Raw genomic sequence first — 15,572 nt, forward strand, 5'->3', positions numbered from 1 at the left:
TTTATGTTTTACCATCAATAAATAATAAAAATATATCCAAAAGAACAAGTTCAAAGTATAAAAGTGTCTCAGTAACATTTATATTAGATCCAAAAGTCATTTTAGTAATATAGTATATGAAGAATGATTTTAGTAAGAAAGCAACATTTTTCTAATTCACGAAATTAACCTTATTGGCTGTTGTTGGAACTGAATGTTCTGGTTGTGAAGGAAACAAATTAGTGACGACAAAACAAATTCTTTCTCTCTCGCTGCAGCAAAGTAATCAAAGGAACGAAATCCCTTCCTTGGTATTGCAGCATCAGCTTCATGTTCATTCTGTTATCTCTCGCTTCATATAAAAACCCTTCACATGCAAAATCCTTTCTGCACTTGCACCTTCCGTTTCATAATCCTCTCTCTCTCAAACCAAAACGCACGAAGTTGCGTTGCATCTGAAATTTAACTCGACGGTGCAATGGCGAAGGCTATAGCTGATGCTGAGTATGTGAAGGAAATTGAGAAGGCTCGTCGTGACCTTCGCGCTCTTATCTCTAGCAGAAACTGTGCCCCTCTCATGCTTCGATTAGCGTATGTTAATTATAATTTGTAGCTACTTTCATTTCTTTATCTCCATTGTTGTATATTTGATGGAGCAAATTTGTATCTTATTTGTAGGTGGCATGATGCTGGTACCTATGATGTTAAGACAGGAACAGGAGGCCCCAATGGTTCTATCAGGAATGCACCAGAGTTGAATCACGCAGCAAACAAGGGGCTGCAAACAGCAGTTCTGTTCTGTGGTGAGTTTTCTTCCATCTGAAATCAATTTTTCTTTTACAGGCAAATTTGTCCACAAATTACAAAAATTGGTCAGAAAATAATTACTGTAGAATCGTGAGAACTTCACATGATTTCTAAATGAATGTTTGAAAAATTGAAGTTTTAAAAGAATCATGACGATGACGACTTCAATGTTATAAAATCGTGATGATTCTTGACAACTTCACTTTTTCATAAATTCATGCAAAAGTCGAGTGGAGTTCTCACAAGTCATGAGTTCACACTCTTGAAGCAGTCGTTATTTTATAACTTGCCCAATTTCATAATTTTTAGACAAATTTGATTCAGATATGTAAAAAGACCCTGAAATTACCAAGTCATCTTTTTGTATCACTTTATAGTTCTCACTGCTGTGGTTTCTTTGTACAACAGAGGAAGTGAAGGCCAAACATCCAAAAGTTTCATATGCTGACCTTTACCAGGTTATAATTCTAGTTTTGGCATGTAGTTTCTCTAATAATAAGCACATTTTTTTACCATAATTTGTAACACATTAATATCAGTTAAGTAAAAAATCATAAAAATTCTGTAAGTTCTCACATGTAACAGATTAATTAACTTGCACGCATTGGATTATTTTGTATTTCAGCTAGCTGGTGTTGTTGCAGTAGAGATCACAGGGGGACCAACTATCGACTTTGTTCCAGGAAGAAAGGTATATATATATATATAATTCACCAGTTTTGTTTAGTCTCATGTTTTTCGATTTTCTTTGTTTTAACTTGATATTTACTGTAACTTTCTTTACTAGGATTCATTGGAATCTCCAGCAGAAGGGCGTCTTCCAGATGCCAAACAAGGTGAATCACTGTGTTGTCTATTTTGTCTGCAGTTTTCTGTCATTTAGCAGATAAAAATATATTGAAGACATCATTGATAAAGGTATTGTGTAGTGAATTTTGAGTTCTAGTAATTGAGAATATATATGGAAGAATTTCAGGTGCATCGCATTTAAGAGAAATCTTTTATCGCATGGGGCTAAGTGACAGAGACATTGTGGCTCTATCTGGAGGTCACACTTTGGTAAAAACTATGTTAAATGAATCCAAAAGTTCTTCAATTAGTGAATAGTTAAAGTGCAAAATTTAATCATTTTCATTAATATTATTCATTGATAAGGGAAAGGCACATAGAGATCGTTCTGACTTTGAAGGGCAGTGGACAAAGGACCCTTTGAAGTTTGATAACTCATATTTTGTGTAAGATGTTCTTTACTTGCATGATCTACTGATATAGTTTCTGCTAATTTATTTAAAATGAAAAAAAAAAAAAATTGAAGTTGCTGATATATATATATATATATATATATATATATATATATATATATATAACTCTGACAGAGAATTACTGAAAGGGGAATCAAAAGATTTATTGAAACTTCCCACTGACAAGGCTCTAGTTGAAGATCCTATCTTTCGCAAGTATGTTGAACTGTATGCAAAGGTAGCAGACAAATCAAAGTGTTGGAAATTAACGTTTTACTGTGATTATATAGAGTGAACTTTTGCTAAAAAAATGGTTTTGAATTGTACTAGGATGAGGATGCTTTTTTCAAAGATTATGCAACCTCGCACAAAAAACTCTCAGAGCTTGGCTTCATTTTGAAGAATCACCGTTCCATATTAGCCAAGGGAATTATAGGATTTGGTATTGCCTTAACTGCAGTGATCTTGGGTTACTTACATGAACTAAACAAACCAACCAATTGAAGAATATATATATATATATACATATATATATATATATATATATATATATATAAACTTAAATTCATGTATGATATAGTTCCCAGTACACGACACATGGCTGGTTTTCGTATGTCTTAAAAATAAAAATGTTTGAATTGTAATGAGAAATCTGTATTGTAGTGTTATAACTAAACCATAAATTTGGTATTGAAAAGTCATATATAAAGTAATTCATAATTAATTAATAATGTTCTTTTTTTTTTGTCAATTACAATGATGGTACCAAGAGTTAAATGTAAAATTTCGTGTAAATTATATAAAATTTCTATTATTATTAGGTAAACCTTACGTTAGTGGGATAAAATAATAATGTAACTCAACTATAAATTGCAAGATCTTTTTAACAAAATAATTGCTATTGGTACTAATGAAAAACAAATCATCTTAATATAGATAGTGTGGTACATAGTCTCCCTACCAATAAAACTTTTTAAATCAAACTACAGAAGAGAGTAATTAAGTTTAATCAAGACATTTAAAGATTAGGTTTAATTGTAATAAGAATATTATTTAAATTTAACTCGTTTATTTAAATGAGGCGAATTTTAGCTAAGCTTAGTTTACTTACAAATTTTGGAACCTGGAATTTCAACCACTCAGCTTGTTAATTATAACCAGTTTATTTTGTTTTTATTAATCTCAAATATTAACCCATCTCATGCTTTGTTAGTTAATGAGTTATTAACTTGTTCACGTGATTTTGCTTTGTCATTAATACTTATTCAGTATGAGATATAAATGTGATTTATTATTTATTGAAGTGCTGTTTAAATAGATTAAGTGTCTATTTTTTTTTTTTTGTAAAGATCAAACCGTATTATTTTTTATGAGAATATATATAAAATAATTAATGATACTTAAAATGTTTAAAACATCAAATGTTTTAAAATAAAAAACGTTAAAACAACAGTTTATTTTATAAGGAAGTAGATATATTTATGTATTTTTTATTTATTAAAGAAACGCTTTTGGCTTTCAAAATTGCCTTATATTTGTTGATTTTTTAAAGTAAATGAAACGTATGAAAACACGATGACAATTTTAATTTTTTTGCAAATTTGTATTTGAAGTTTTATTTTAATAATTTAAAAAAAAAATTATAATGATTACATATCTCCTTCAACCCAAGTATACTTTACCTACTTAACTCATCAATCGAATGATCAAATAAATAATGAATGAAACTAAAAGTTTGTAATAAAAAAAATTCTTTACTGACGGAATAACAAAAAAAATTATGTGGTAGCAAAAATAGTAGTTGCAAATTAATTAGTGGTCGAATCGAAAGTTAATCACTAAATGATCACCGATCGTTAATCTATCGTTAGAAAAGGTTGTCACCTTCTACTGTGAGAACCAATTTAACTATCAAAATTCGATGGCTAAGTTCTTGTAAAAATAAAATAAAATAAATTAGCGACTTTTTTTTTCCCTAATATAAAATAAAAATTATTAAATTTAAAAAACTTTTAATTAGCGTTAATTCAATATATATATATATATATATATATATATATATATATATATATATAAGATAGTATAGCGCTACTTTTTTTTATTACTAATAGATAATTTTTTTTAATTAAAATATTTTTTAGTGACTAAAACGGTTTCAGAAAATAGAAACGTTTAAATATTTAATTATGTTAAATAACAATCAAGTTAGATATATAATGCAGTAAAGAGTGGTATAAAAATTAAAAGTGTAAATATTACATTATCCAATATAAAAACAAAACGAAAATAGTTTTAAATAAATATACAAATTTTGAAGTTGCACAATTAAAATTATAACTAATGATATATGATCTACTATTACTAAAATATCTCCTACATCATCTTCATTATCAGAAAGATTTGAAGGTGCTGCCATGAAATTTTTAATTGATCAAAATAAGTTTCATTTATTTATTTTGTTTGTTCGTCTTGTTGGCACATATTTCATATGATTTTTCATCATGCTCCATCTTTTGTTGAAGTGCCTTATATATCCTCTCATGGTACTATAATAAGCACCTTCAGTAATGTTTGAAGTGAATCTTGTCCTTGGGATGGAAACAAACGACCACAAATTTCCTTTCCTTTGTTCACCAAATAAAACAGTTCTTGTTCTTGTCCTGCAACGAAGGAACAAATTAATACTTTGCTTGCAATCAGCATCAACATCATTATCTTCTTTTCTCTCTCAATATGTGTTCAGAAATCCTTCACGGGCATGCAAAAATAAGCACCGAATACTCTCCCACAACCCTTCCCCAAATTAAACAATTCAAAACCTGCATTTGTTAGGAATTTAAATGTGAGTCTAAGTTCATATCGGTTAAAAAAATAAGAAAGTAGAACATTATATAAAAATAAAACCATAAAACCTAATATTGTCTTAAAGTTCTGGATTAAAAGTGGTGTTAATATTTTATGTGATTAAACTCAGATTTTATTAGTGTTTATTTTTTTTTTTTCCAGTGAAATCTTCTCTGAAAATTTATCCATCCAACTAAATTTGACAATGGTGAAACCTGATGTCGACGAGGAGTAGTATCCGAAAGAAACAGAGAAGGCTCGACGTGAACTTCATGAACACTAATAAATGCGTCTCTTTCATGCTTCGCTTAGCGTAAACGTCGCTACTTTACTGTTTTCATTTCTTTCTAATTCTCATGCTCATAAATTAGTAGATATATATATAGTTCTAGTCCAGAATAGGACTCAATATATAGTGTCAGACAATTTCTGTGATATATATCATGCAAGTTTTTGGAAAAGAAAATCACTATTACCATTCAATTATACCTATCATGAAAATTATAGTTGGAAGTGTAATAAATTCATAATAATTTTTGGGTCTGTCTTCATTAATTTTGAAACTTATGATTTAATTGCTTAATGACGCACAGTTGGAACGATGCAGAAGGAAGAACAGGAGGCTCCAACGGTTATAAACAAGAGTTGAAACTCGACACAAATAAGGGATAAAGCAGTTATGTGGTTAATTTTCTTCTCATTCCTTCCTCTGCCTCAAATTAATGCTCGAACGAGGACAAAAATTAAGCGTGATGAGTGACATATTAGGTTGGAAGAAGATTGAAATGAAAGAAAGTGTTACTTTACTCTGTAGATATATGAACATGTTGATAATTTTATATTAATATGGGAAAAGTTTTGTTTGGTTCGGTTTCAATCGACTTACTATCAAATTGGCTAGTTCAATCCGGCTCAACTCATTACGAATTGATCAATTAGTGAGTTAATTTAATTCGATTCATTTATTAGTGAGCCAAAAAATTTGAATATGATCCGGTCCACTACAGGTTAATAGTTTAGACGGATTAGTTCACTGATTCACTTAATTAAAAAATATATTTTTCTAGTCTAAAAAAATAAATTATTATTATGATTAAAATCTAAATTAACTTCAATAGAATCTAAATATATTTCAAAATGATGTTAAACTCCAAATACAAACCAAAATCACGAAAATATAATTTATCAAAGTATTGGCTAAAATAAATAACCTAACCTGATCCAAATACAAAACTAAATATAATAAAAACACATTTATCAACTGCTTAGATCGGATAAAAAATTAACTCATACTAAAATTTGTAAATAAATCTCAACCCAACCCGATCCAAATCTATAATGAACCAGATTAACTCGCATATTCTAATCCATTTTAAAAGAATCACCGTGTTTAATATGTTTATATAATGTACTATTTTATTTGTTAGGACTCACACGAGTTCCCACGAGAAGGATATCTCTTAAACGGTGAAGAAGGTAATAATATCAGGTTGGTTTGAGTATATGTTTTGTAATGATTTTAACGTTTTTCCTTATTTTGTTTAGGTGTAATTAACTTTTACAGCGTTTATTTGTTTTCAATGAAGTCTTTATCTGTTGAATATTTTAAATATTTATACTTCTTTTTATCGAACTTAAATTTTAATTTTTTAGTAATAGAGTTATTTACTCGTGAGATTTTGTAGTTAGTATATAAATTATATTTAATTTAAAATTAATGAATAACTTTTATCGTCATATTTATGCGACTTTCACGTTATTATCTGTAGCATGTTTCAATACTTCCATATCATTACCTATAAGCATATGAGAGAGTGTCATTGTTACCATCATTGATGGAATAGTTTTTATTCTTAAATACATTTTCAATGAAAATAATATATAGTTCCCAAGGCACATTTAATTTCATTACTATTAACTTTAATTAATAAGGGTGAGACACATAAAGATCATTCTGAAATTGAAGGTCAATGGACAAAGGAGGTTTTGAAGTTTACTAGCTCCTATTTCGTATAAGATGTTTAATTTGACAATTGTTTGTTTATTTAAAAAACATTATAAAAAATTAAAATTTCTCGTAACACCAAACCGGGAACTATTGAGTAAGGATGCATCATCTTTACTCAAGAGGAAGAAACTTCAATTAAAGAAATGATTCACAATTTGGGTTAATTTTCTTCTGCATCATCTTCTTCTTTTAATAGATATAATTTGCGAACTTCAGAAGTCTACAACTTCAACATATAATGAACATTTTTTCATTCTTTTTGACCCATCTACTTAATTTGCTGGGTTTTACTTTTGTTTTCCTTAACAATCGTTTTGCTCAACCATATAAAAAAAGTTAAATAAAACAATAACGAGGAGAGTTAAATAAAATATAATATCAATCCTCTTTCATTTATGGGTGATATTATTAAATTCTTTATAGTTCAGCAACTGGCCTATTAGCTCAGCTGGTTAGAGCGTCGTGCTAATAACGCGAAGGTCGCAGGTTCGAGACCTGCATGGGCCAATTTAAATTAACTTTTTCATTTTTGGAAAGGATATTAAAAGTTTCACTTATTTATAAACTGCAAAGATATTTAGTCTAATATTAGCTCAGTTGGTTACATACTTGTACTAATAATCTAATGGCCACAGGTTCGAATCCTACTTGGATCAATTCAATTGTTTTTTTCATTTTATGGCAAAAATATTATAATTTTGGTGCATATTTATAAACTGCAAATATATCAGAGCTCTGTACTCAAAATAAAAATTCAGCCAACATTGGTTTGCTTATTCAATCGGATAGTAGTTGATAATTGGGTAAACATAATGTTTTTTCTTCCGCACAGTGCAGACCTCTATGCACACACCATAGAATAATATGGACTACGTAGAGTGAAAGTAAGAGTAGGGAAAATTGGATTACATGTCAAACTATGATTTTTTCTTTTTTTCTTATGTTTATACGAGGTAAACTTCTATACATTTGTAGGCTCCTTTGTTAGTTTGGACCTTATGAGAGTGTTGAAGATGTTGTTTTAGTGAGTGAAAGAATGGTGGACACCATCATTTTGAAATCAATTGGCTTTGTTAAGTAAGCATCCATGCCCACCTCCAAGCATTTGGCTTCATCACAGGACATTGCATGTGCTGTAAGAGCAACAATGGGAATGTGAAAGCTTGTTCCCACTTCTGATTTCCTGATTTCTTTTGTTGCCTCATACCCATCCATCTTTGGCATCTGTTTCCACAAACAACCACAGAATCAGAATATCAGTGCTCATATTCACTAGCTGTAGAAAGAAGATAAATGCTATCATTACATATAAATTTACATTTGATTTAAGAGTCCAGATTTTCTACTGGTTTTTTTTATAATATACACTAATGTTAGTAAATTTATCTATGTATTTTGAAAACACAGCAGATGGTCATTTTAGAAAAACTCAGCTGAGAATCCAAATTCTTGGTGGTTTAATTGCACTTTCAATTTTCTTACTGTCATTATTTATGTGAATTTGGTCCATCATATATACCTGACAATCCATTAGGATCAAGTCATAGGGACGGCTAGACAGAATCTCTGTTTGAGATCTTGTGTTTCTATCTTTCTGGAGTGATTCCCTTCTGCAATCTTCAGCATTGAACATGCAATTGAGAGCTTCTACTGCCTGTTGTCCATCACCTACAGCAACTACATCAGCTCCCATTTTCTCAAGCATTATAGTTGCAACCCTTTGAAGTACTGGTGTATCTTCTGCAAGCAAAATCTTTAGGCCCTCAAGAGATTTCTTTCCATCTACTGATTTACTGGTGACCCTGTGTGTTTCACCACATTCAGAATCTTCATCCTGATCTGCTGTTGAAATGGATGGTGATTCTTTGGTGGACAGTGATTTAGGTTGGTGTTCTGCAGAATCATGATTTGGGCTGGGACTAGAAGATTCTTCTTTCCTCAAATCATTTTCCTCCATATAGTCATTTTCATTGGTTAATCTAACTAGGCAGTTATTCATATGATATGCTGATGATAGATGAGATTTTTCTACCTTCTCAACTGGTTTATCTCCATTAGCACTAGCAGGATTAGAACCAGCTATATCAGATATGTCAGAATCATCGGAACTAGCAGCATCAAAATGAGTGGAATCAATCTCAAGAAATTCATGCAAATCTCCCTCTTTCATTGTGGTCCTTGGTACAATCATGTTTTTCTTTTGTAGCTCAAAATTTCTCTCCTTCATAACAGATTCCAAAATATGTATCATTTTTCCCTTGTAAAGGGGTTTATTGACCATCAATAAATGCCCTTTCCTTCGGAGCTCCATCTTTACGTTATTGGAAGTGTCATGATTCAGCATCCATAGAAACTTTGCTCTACCAAAGTACCTGTGAAGGAAGTTAAGTTGTTCCTTCCATATATCTGTGCTCAAGTCAAGTAATCCAATGTCAACAACAATCACAAAAACTGGGTTCCTCATATCTCGTATGTTCAGTAGTTTAGTCTTCAATTCCTCTTTTGCTGGATAGTGTGCATCAAAGTCAGTATTATGGACTGAACTTCTTGCATGAAATAGTTCCCTCAAAATTTGAGTTAGTCCATTCCAGTCACATGCTTCCATTGTGCACACCCCGTTTTTCTGAAGCCACTTCGATGTAATTAATCTACCCATGTTGCCATGTAATCCAAGCAGTACCTACATTAACACTTCTTGTTAGGTTCTGCAGTCACTTCAAACCTGTTTATAATCCTTTCAGTGATTTTCATGCAATAGTGCATAGTCTATAACACAATCATGCACACAAGTATGTAATATTTGTTGTTTCAAATTATTGACCCAGAAGATTGATTCTACTCACCACTAAGCCAGTGTCTGTCAAATCTACTGCACACTGTTGTTCTGTGACATCCATGGGCGCACTGAGAAGCAAGCATAATCGCATCAGTGTTCCTGCGCCCTCTTTTTTTACTACTTTGATGTCCCCACCCATCTTGTTAACCTAGTGACGAGATCAAAGGAAATTATATTCATGTCTCAATCGTTCATTCTGATTTTCAAATGATAAGTGTAATTCTGATTTTCATTATGAAAGACTTACCAAGTTTCTGACAATGCAAAGACCAAGACCAGTGCCTCCATGCCTGAAACGAGTAAAAGTTTCAGAATTCCGTAAATCTTGATGCCATAAAAGGTTTTTAATTTTAAACCTTTGGATAGAAGTTTCATATTAATTTTAGTTTAATGACAGTGTTGTAATAATATCATTTGCTAGATAAAAGGTAAATTTTTATTCTTGTCATTGTTGAAAATTTAAATTCCTTACAGTCTAGTAGTTGATGGATCAGCTTGCTCAAAGCTTTCAAACACGGAATCCCATTTGCTTGGATCAATACCTATATCACACAGACAAAGAAAATCAATCACTGTGATTTGTTTATCCTTAAATTGATTTTATTGTTGCACCAAAGGGACGGTTCTGTGTAGTTTTTGTAGACAGGTTCATACCACAGCCTGTGTCCTCAACTTCAAACCAAAGTATTACTTTGTTGTCTTTCATAGATGTTTTTTTTGAATGATTTGCATTTGGTTTCTCTCTGCACTTCTGTAAACTCCATAATTTCTTCTGGTCAAGAGGAGAATTTGGACTTCCAACGGAAGAATTTGGGCTTTCACTCCATCCCCGCAGAACAATATGACCCGCTGCAACACATTTGAAAGAGTTCAGATTAATTTCTAACACAACTTTATTGGTTCAAAGCAATAGACTCTTTTAAAATTCTTCTGAATTTTGGGGTGACATGCTAATGAATGTGGTCAAAACTTTAATATCCCAACTAAAACTAAAACTTTAAAAGTTTATCAGTGAATAAAATCTAAGATCTTCTCTCAGTACTTAGTTAAAGAAATTTAAATAAAGTTCATTATAGAATGAAGGAAGGAATAGAGTTTACATAACCCTAAATGATTGACAACTTACATAATGAAGGTGTTAACTACAAAACAACTAAAAACTAACTCTCATATTGTAGTCCAGTCATTATGTAGTACTCCTCACAAGAGAAACACGCCTGAAAAGAAGAAGCCTTTTATCACCTTCAAACCTTATGCTTCAGGAAAAACAATGGAACTCACCAATGTTCAAGTTTGAGACAAAATTTTAGGGGTTAACATGGACATCATTTCCAATAAACCAATTTTAAAGTTTTGCAAGACGTTTTATTTCATGCTGCTAAACCTCTTTATATATTTTTTTTTCATTACCACTACAGTAACAAAACTAGAACATTAAAGTGTTGACTTACATGGAGTAAACTTGATTGAATTGTTGATCAGATTTGCAAATATTTGAACCACCCTTGCAGAATCACCCCGAACTATCTTTGGCATATCATCTGCAGGATAATAGTTATAGGCTACATGCTTTAAAACCTTGTTAAAAGAACTTCTAATCAATTACTTTTCACTAAACCAAAATGATAATCATACCAGACAAGTCTAGAACAGTCTCCACATTGTGGTTAATGCACTGGACAGAAAACATATCTACAAGCCCTTCAAGTTCTCTTCCTAAATCAAATTCTGCATCTTCTAGGACCAGTTTTCCAGATTCCACCTAAAGTATTTATAGTGTTAGGAGACTTTTGGCAGCAGTGAAGAGGTAAAGGGAATTATTTTTTAATTATTGTCGAACAAAATGTTTGGCTAATGTATCACCTTACTCAGATCCAAGATGTTGTTAAGAAGACGGAGCAGAGCAGTTGAGCATTTTCTTATTTGAGTCACGGTTGAATATTGTTCATTTGTGAGACAGTCATCAGATATGAGAATGTCAAGCAACCCAATTACTGCTGCCATAGGTGTCCTCAGTTCATGACTGTTATTCACCAAAATATAGCAACCATGAAGCACATTTTGAATGCTCAATGGAAAGATAACCTCAGACTTTTAAACCAAATCAAAGGATAGGCCATTCTAATAGCTTGAGTACAGTATCATAAATAGAAAGGATCTAGTTTATAGTAATAACCAATCAACATGTTTCAGAACACAATAAGTTTTAGCAGTACATGAAATATATAAATTTGGTGGTCTAAGATTAATTCCTTATTGGCTGTTTGGGGATAAAATTGTTTATTTTTTCTCTAAAACATAAACTTAGATCATATATTGGATAAAGAAAGCTTTTCTTTTATGTTTTTGAGAACTTTACTTGAAAAACAAACCTCATGTTTGCAAGGAATTGACTCTTGTAATTGCTTGATGCCTCTGCTTTTCTTCTTGCTTCCAGTTGACTTATCAGTTCTGCTCTTAGATTCATTTCCTTTGATACTCCGTTTGTCAATATCAGAATGCAAACACACCCAATGACTAAAATACATAATGATGCAGATATCAGAATAACCAGCGTTTTGAAGGCTCTTTCATCAACCTGTCCCATGATATACTTTCTTGGTATGATAATCACACCAACCTGTACAAAATTTAAATCATAGACACTCAGAAAGTATAATAGGATAGCTGGTTACTGAAAACAGAAATGAAATAAAGGCAGAAACTTTTCCTCCAATGTTTCACTTCACCATATCATGAAAAGTAATGTTATTTGCAAGATAAAATGCAAGAAACAGGTGAAGTATCTTCATACTTACCAAAGGGAGTCTCTTCAAATTTAGAAAGAAGGAGTCAATATAATATCTCTGGTGGCCTAGCTTGACATTTTCTACATGAATCTCGTGACTTGGAGGAAAATTGTTCCCATAAGTTCTCTGTAACCACTCAGCTCCCTGTCGAATGACATCGTCTTCACAGTCAACTGCCATCTTAAGCTTAGGCTTTGTTGAATTTGCCAGAAGAGGCGCATTTGTGGAAGTTGCAAGCAAATAACCCTCTTGTGAAGTCAAGTACATATGGCCACTATGCATCTCAACAAGCTCTCTCATTAACTGTCCTACACTATAAAGTGCAGTTGTGACCCCCACAACAGCCATAATGGTCTCATTAGAAGAATCCCAAACTGGCAATGCTGCTGAAAGCAGTGGTGAATCTGTGAACTTGCTCACTGCAACATGCCACGAAGCTACACCATCAGGTACCTGGGAAAGGCCTGCTATGTTGATCAAGTCTTCAGGAGCAATTTTCATAGCTTTTCCAATCTTTTCACCACTCACAGGGTCAAGTGGCTCACGGTACCAGATTGCAGAATAGTTTCCACGAGGGGCTTTATCATCCCATGCTTGATGTGTTGAAACGGAATTGGCCTCCTTGGAGTTGCTGACTCCCATAGAGTAGTTTGAAAGATCAGAATATATGTAAAATGTGTTGTTGTCCTTCAGATCTCTGTGGAATGCTTGCACAAATCCATTCTTGTAGTTGATGGTTATAGAGTTTAGAGCTTTCCGACTTGCAAATAAAGCCCATGTTACAGCCCTCATCGCTTCATACAGCTGCTAGAGTTGCAATATAAACAACACATAATTGGTTAATATGGGAAGTGTTAATATATAATCAAACACAACAACACAGAAAGAAAAACAAGAATCAACTCAAATAGCATTATTGGTTTTAACTTGATATGCAGTGATCATCAGAATAATAGTACATGATTCAGCTATTGAATATAACTTTGTTTTATTGAACCGTGAGTGTCTTAGATTCAACCTCAACTTGTTCTGCTTGAGTCGCAGGGTTGCTGTGACGTCTTATCACATACTGAGACAGTTTGACCTGAGCTGTAGTAATTTCAGAAGTAGCGTTCAAAATTCTCCACATCCTCAAAACCGGGCGTTGCAGAAGTTCATAACGCAAACCATATGCCAAACTGTTAAGTGATTTTGTTGTATAAATCTTCGTGAAATGCCATGTCAGTATAGTGAGAAGCCCTATCAAGATCGCTAGCATGACCTGCATGAAAACAAAATTGTGGTCAGTTATCAGAACAAGGTTGTCTAATAATCTAGAAGCTGTTTTCTACACAACCATACGTAATTTCAAACATAAGTAAGAAACAAACAAGAACATGTTTCTTCATATGTTAGAGACAAAAAATAGAACGAGAAAAAACACTGACCATGATTGCTAGTCGAACCACAAAGACGCTATAGTACGATGAGAGACAGGGACTATTAGCATACTGGAATTCTTCTTTTTCCACATCTCTGTGGAAAAGTCTTCGACCTTTTGGGGTGGTGCTTTTGTTCCATGAATCGGTAGAACCGCATAATTTATGAAACAAGTATCTGCACCTGCTAGCCATTGGCATGGTTAAAGCTGATGAACATTCAGAAGTTTCTGAATAGGCTTCGTCTTTGTTTTCTGCCATAACTAAACTCCCTCTTCCTGCACAAGCCATGAGCATATAAAGTACCACATCGGAGAGATTCCAACTTGATTGTGTTTATGTTGGTATGAGTGTGAGACAGAGAAGCCTCTCTGCGTGTTGTTTAGTCTTCAATATATAGTGAGTGTGAGTAACATTACCTTGATGAAATTTATTAATAACATAATAACACAACCTTTAATTTAACATTAAGATTAAGCATTGTTTTATTTATCTTCATAATAATGCATTCATATTAGACATACATTCAGAATTTTAAAGCATTCCATTAGTGAACTGTAGTAAGGAAAAGGTGCTAAGAGATTCAACTTCTCCCAGACAAAAAACAAATATATATACAAAAAACAAACTTTATAAATGTATGATTAATTTTATTTTAAATCTCAACTATTGATTAATTTTTTAATAAAAAAATTATATTTTGCTCATTATTTTAATTTCTTAGATAATAAAATTTTTAATTTGAAAATGACTAAAGTTTAGACAAGTGAAAGGGAAAATATGTCAAGCTACACTTTTATATATTTTTTTGGTGATAATAAAAGCAACTTGACAAAACTATTTGCTATCAATTTGACTTCTTTTTTTATTAACAAATCTAAAATTCATGCCTTCCAACACACTCGCACTGAACAACTCTTAAAAAGCACTGCACTCGGTTGTTTCCACCAATTATGCGATTAAGTAACCAAAATATGAAACACTTGCATTGTCTATATATTGTGTAAGTAATGGTTTATGATTTTATAATAAAACCATTTCCAAAATGTGATCTTGCTAATAAAAGCACTAAAATAAATTGTTATTATATAAACTTAACTACTAAATGAAAAATTATGGATAGTACTTTAACAACTCAGTACAAATAATTTAAAGGGTTAAATATGTTTTTGTCCCTCAAATTTAAGTGAAATTTGAAATTAGTCACTTTTTAAAATTTTTGACCAATTTAGTCATTCATCCTTAAAAATGTGTAAATTTAGTCATTTTAACCAAATTTTGTTAAATTTATTGATGTTTCAAGTGCGTTTCATGATATTATTTGAATTGTTTAGACCGTTTGATACATTTTCGCTTTAATATTAACTCAAATATTATCATAAAATGCGTTTAAAATGTCAAATAAACTTAACAAAATTTGGTAAGAATGACTAAATCCACACATTTCTAAAAATAAATGACTAAATTGATATAAAATTTCGAAGATGAACTAATTCTAAAATTCACATAAATTGAGGGACAAAAACATATTTAACCCTAATTTAAATTATATTTAAGCTTAACTAAAGGCTATAATACGTTTTTAATAATCAATATTATAGAAGTTGTCAATATTGTGAATGGAAAAGGTAAAACTTAATCATCATTTAT

General features: G+C 31.6%; 2 protein-coding genes and 1 non-coding gene across 3 annotated transcripts; 2 read left to right on the forward strand and 1 right to left on the reverse strand.

Moving 5' to 3' along the window:
• Positions 1-274: 274 nt before the first annotated feature.
• On the forward strand, positions 275-2,592 carry LOC114173407 (L-ascorbate peroxidase 3-like). The gene is made up of 9 exons (XM_028057776.2): positions 275-570; positions 658-782; positions 1,195-1,244; positions 1,412-1,477; positions 1,574-1,622; positions 1,763-1,845; positions 1,942-2,021; positions 2,163-2,265; positions 2,358-2,592. The coding sequence occupies exons 1-9, from the start codon at positions 458-460 to the stop codon at positions 2,529-2,531; spliced, it is 843 nt and encodes a 280-aa protein (XP_027913577.1). The 5' UTR covers positions 275-457; the 3' UTR covers positions 2,532-2,592.
• Positions 2,593-7,312: 4,720 nt separating this feature from the next.
• TRNAI-AAU (transfer RNA isoleucine (anticodon AAU)) lies at positions 7,313-7,386 on the forward strand. Its single transcript has one exon. It is a non-coding gene; the product is annotated as a tRNA-Ile (tRNA).
• Positions 7,387-7,632: 246 nt separating this feature from the next.
• Positions 7,633-14,307, reverse strand: LOC114173550 (histidine kinase 1-like). Its single transcript, XM_028058020.2, has 13 exons — positions 13,932-14,307; positions 13,523-13,765; positions 12,514-13,308; positions 12,088-12,335; positions 11,579-11,738; positions 11,351-11,477; positions 11,167-11,256; positions 10,370-10,564; positions 10,188-10,257; positions 9,963-10,005; positions 9,723-9,863; positions 8,399-9,559; positions 7,633-8,103 (listed from the first exon to the last, which is right to left on the reverse strand). Exons 1-13 carry the CDS (start codon positions 14,217-14,219, stop codon positions 7,876-7,878), a joined length of 3,789 nt encoding a protein of 1,262 aa, XP_027913821.1. The 5' UTR covers positions 14,220-14,307; the 3' UTR covers positions 7,633-7,875.
• Positions 14,308-15,572: the final 1,265 nt, after the last annotated feature.

This window comes from Vigna unguiculata, chromosome 2 (genome assembly GCF_037176805.1).
Source record: "Vigna unguiculata cultivar grain cowpea cultivar isolate G323 ecotype 2 chromosome 2, ASM3717680v1, whole genome shotgun sequence".
NCBI classification, from domain to species: Eukaryota; Viridiplantae; Streptophyta; class Magnoliopsida; order Fabales; family Fabaceae; genus Vigna; species Vigna unguiculata.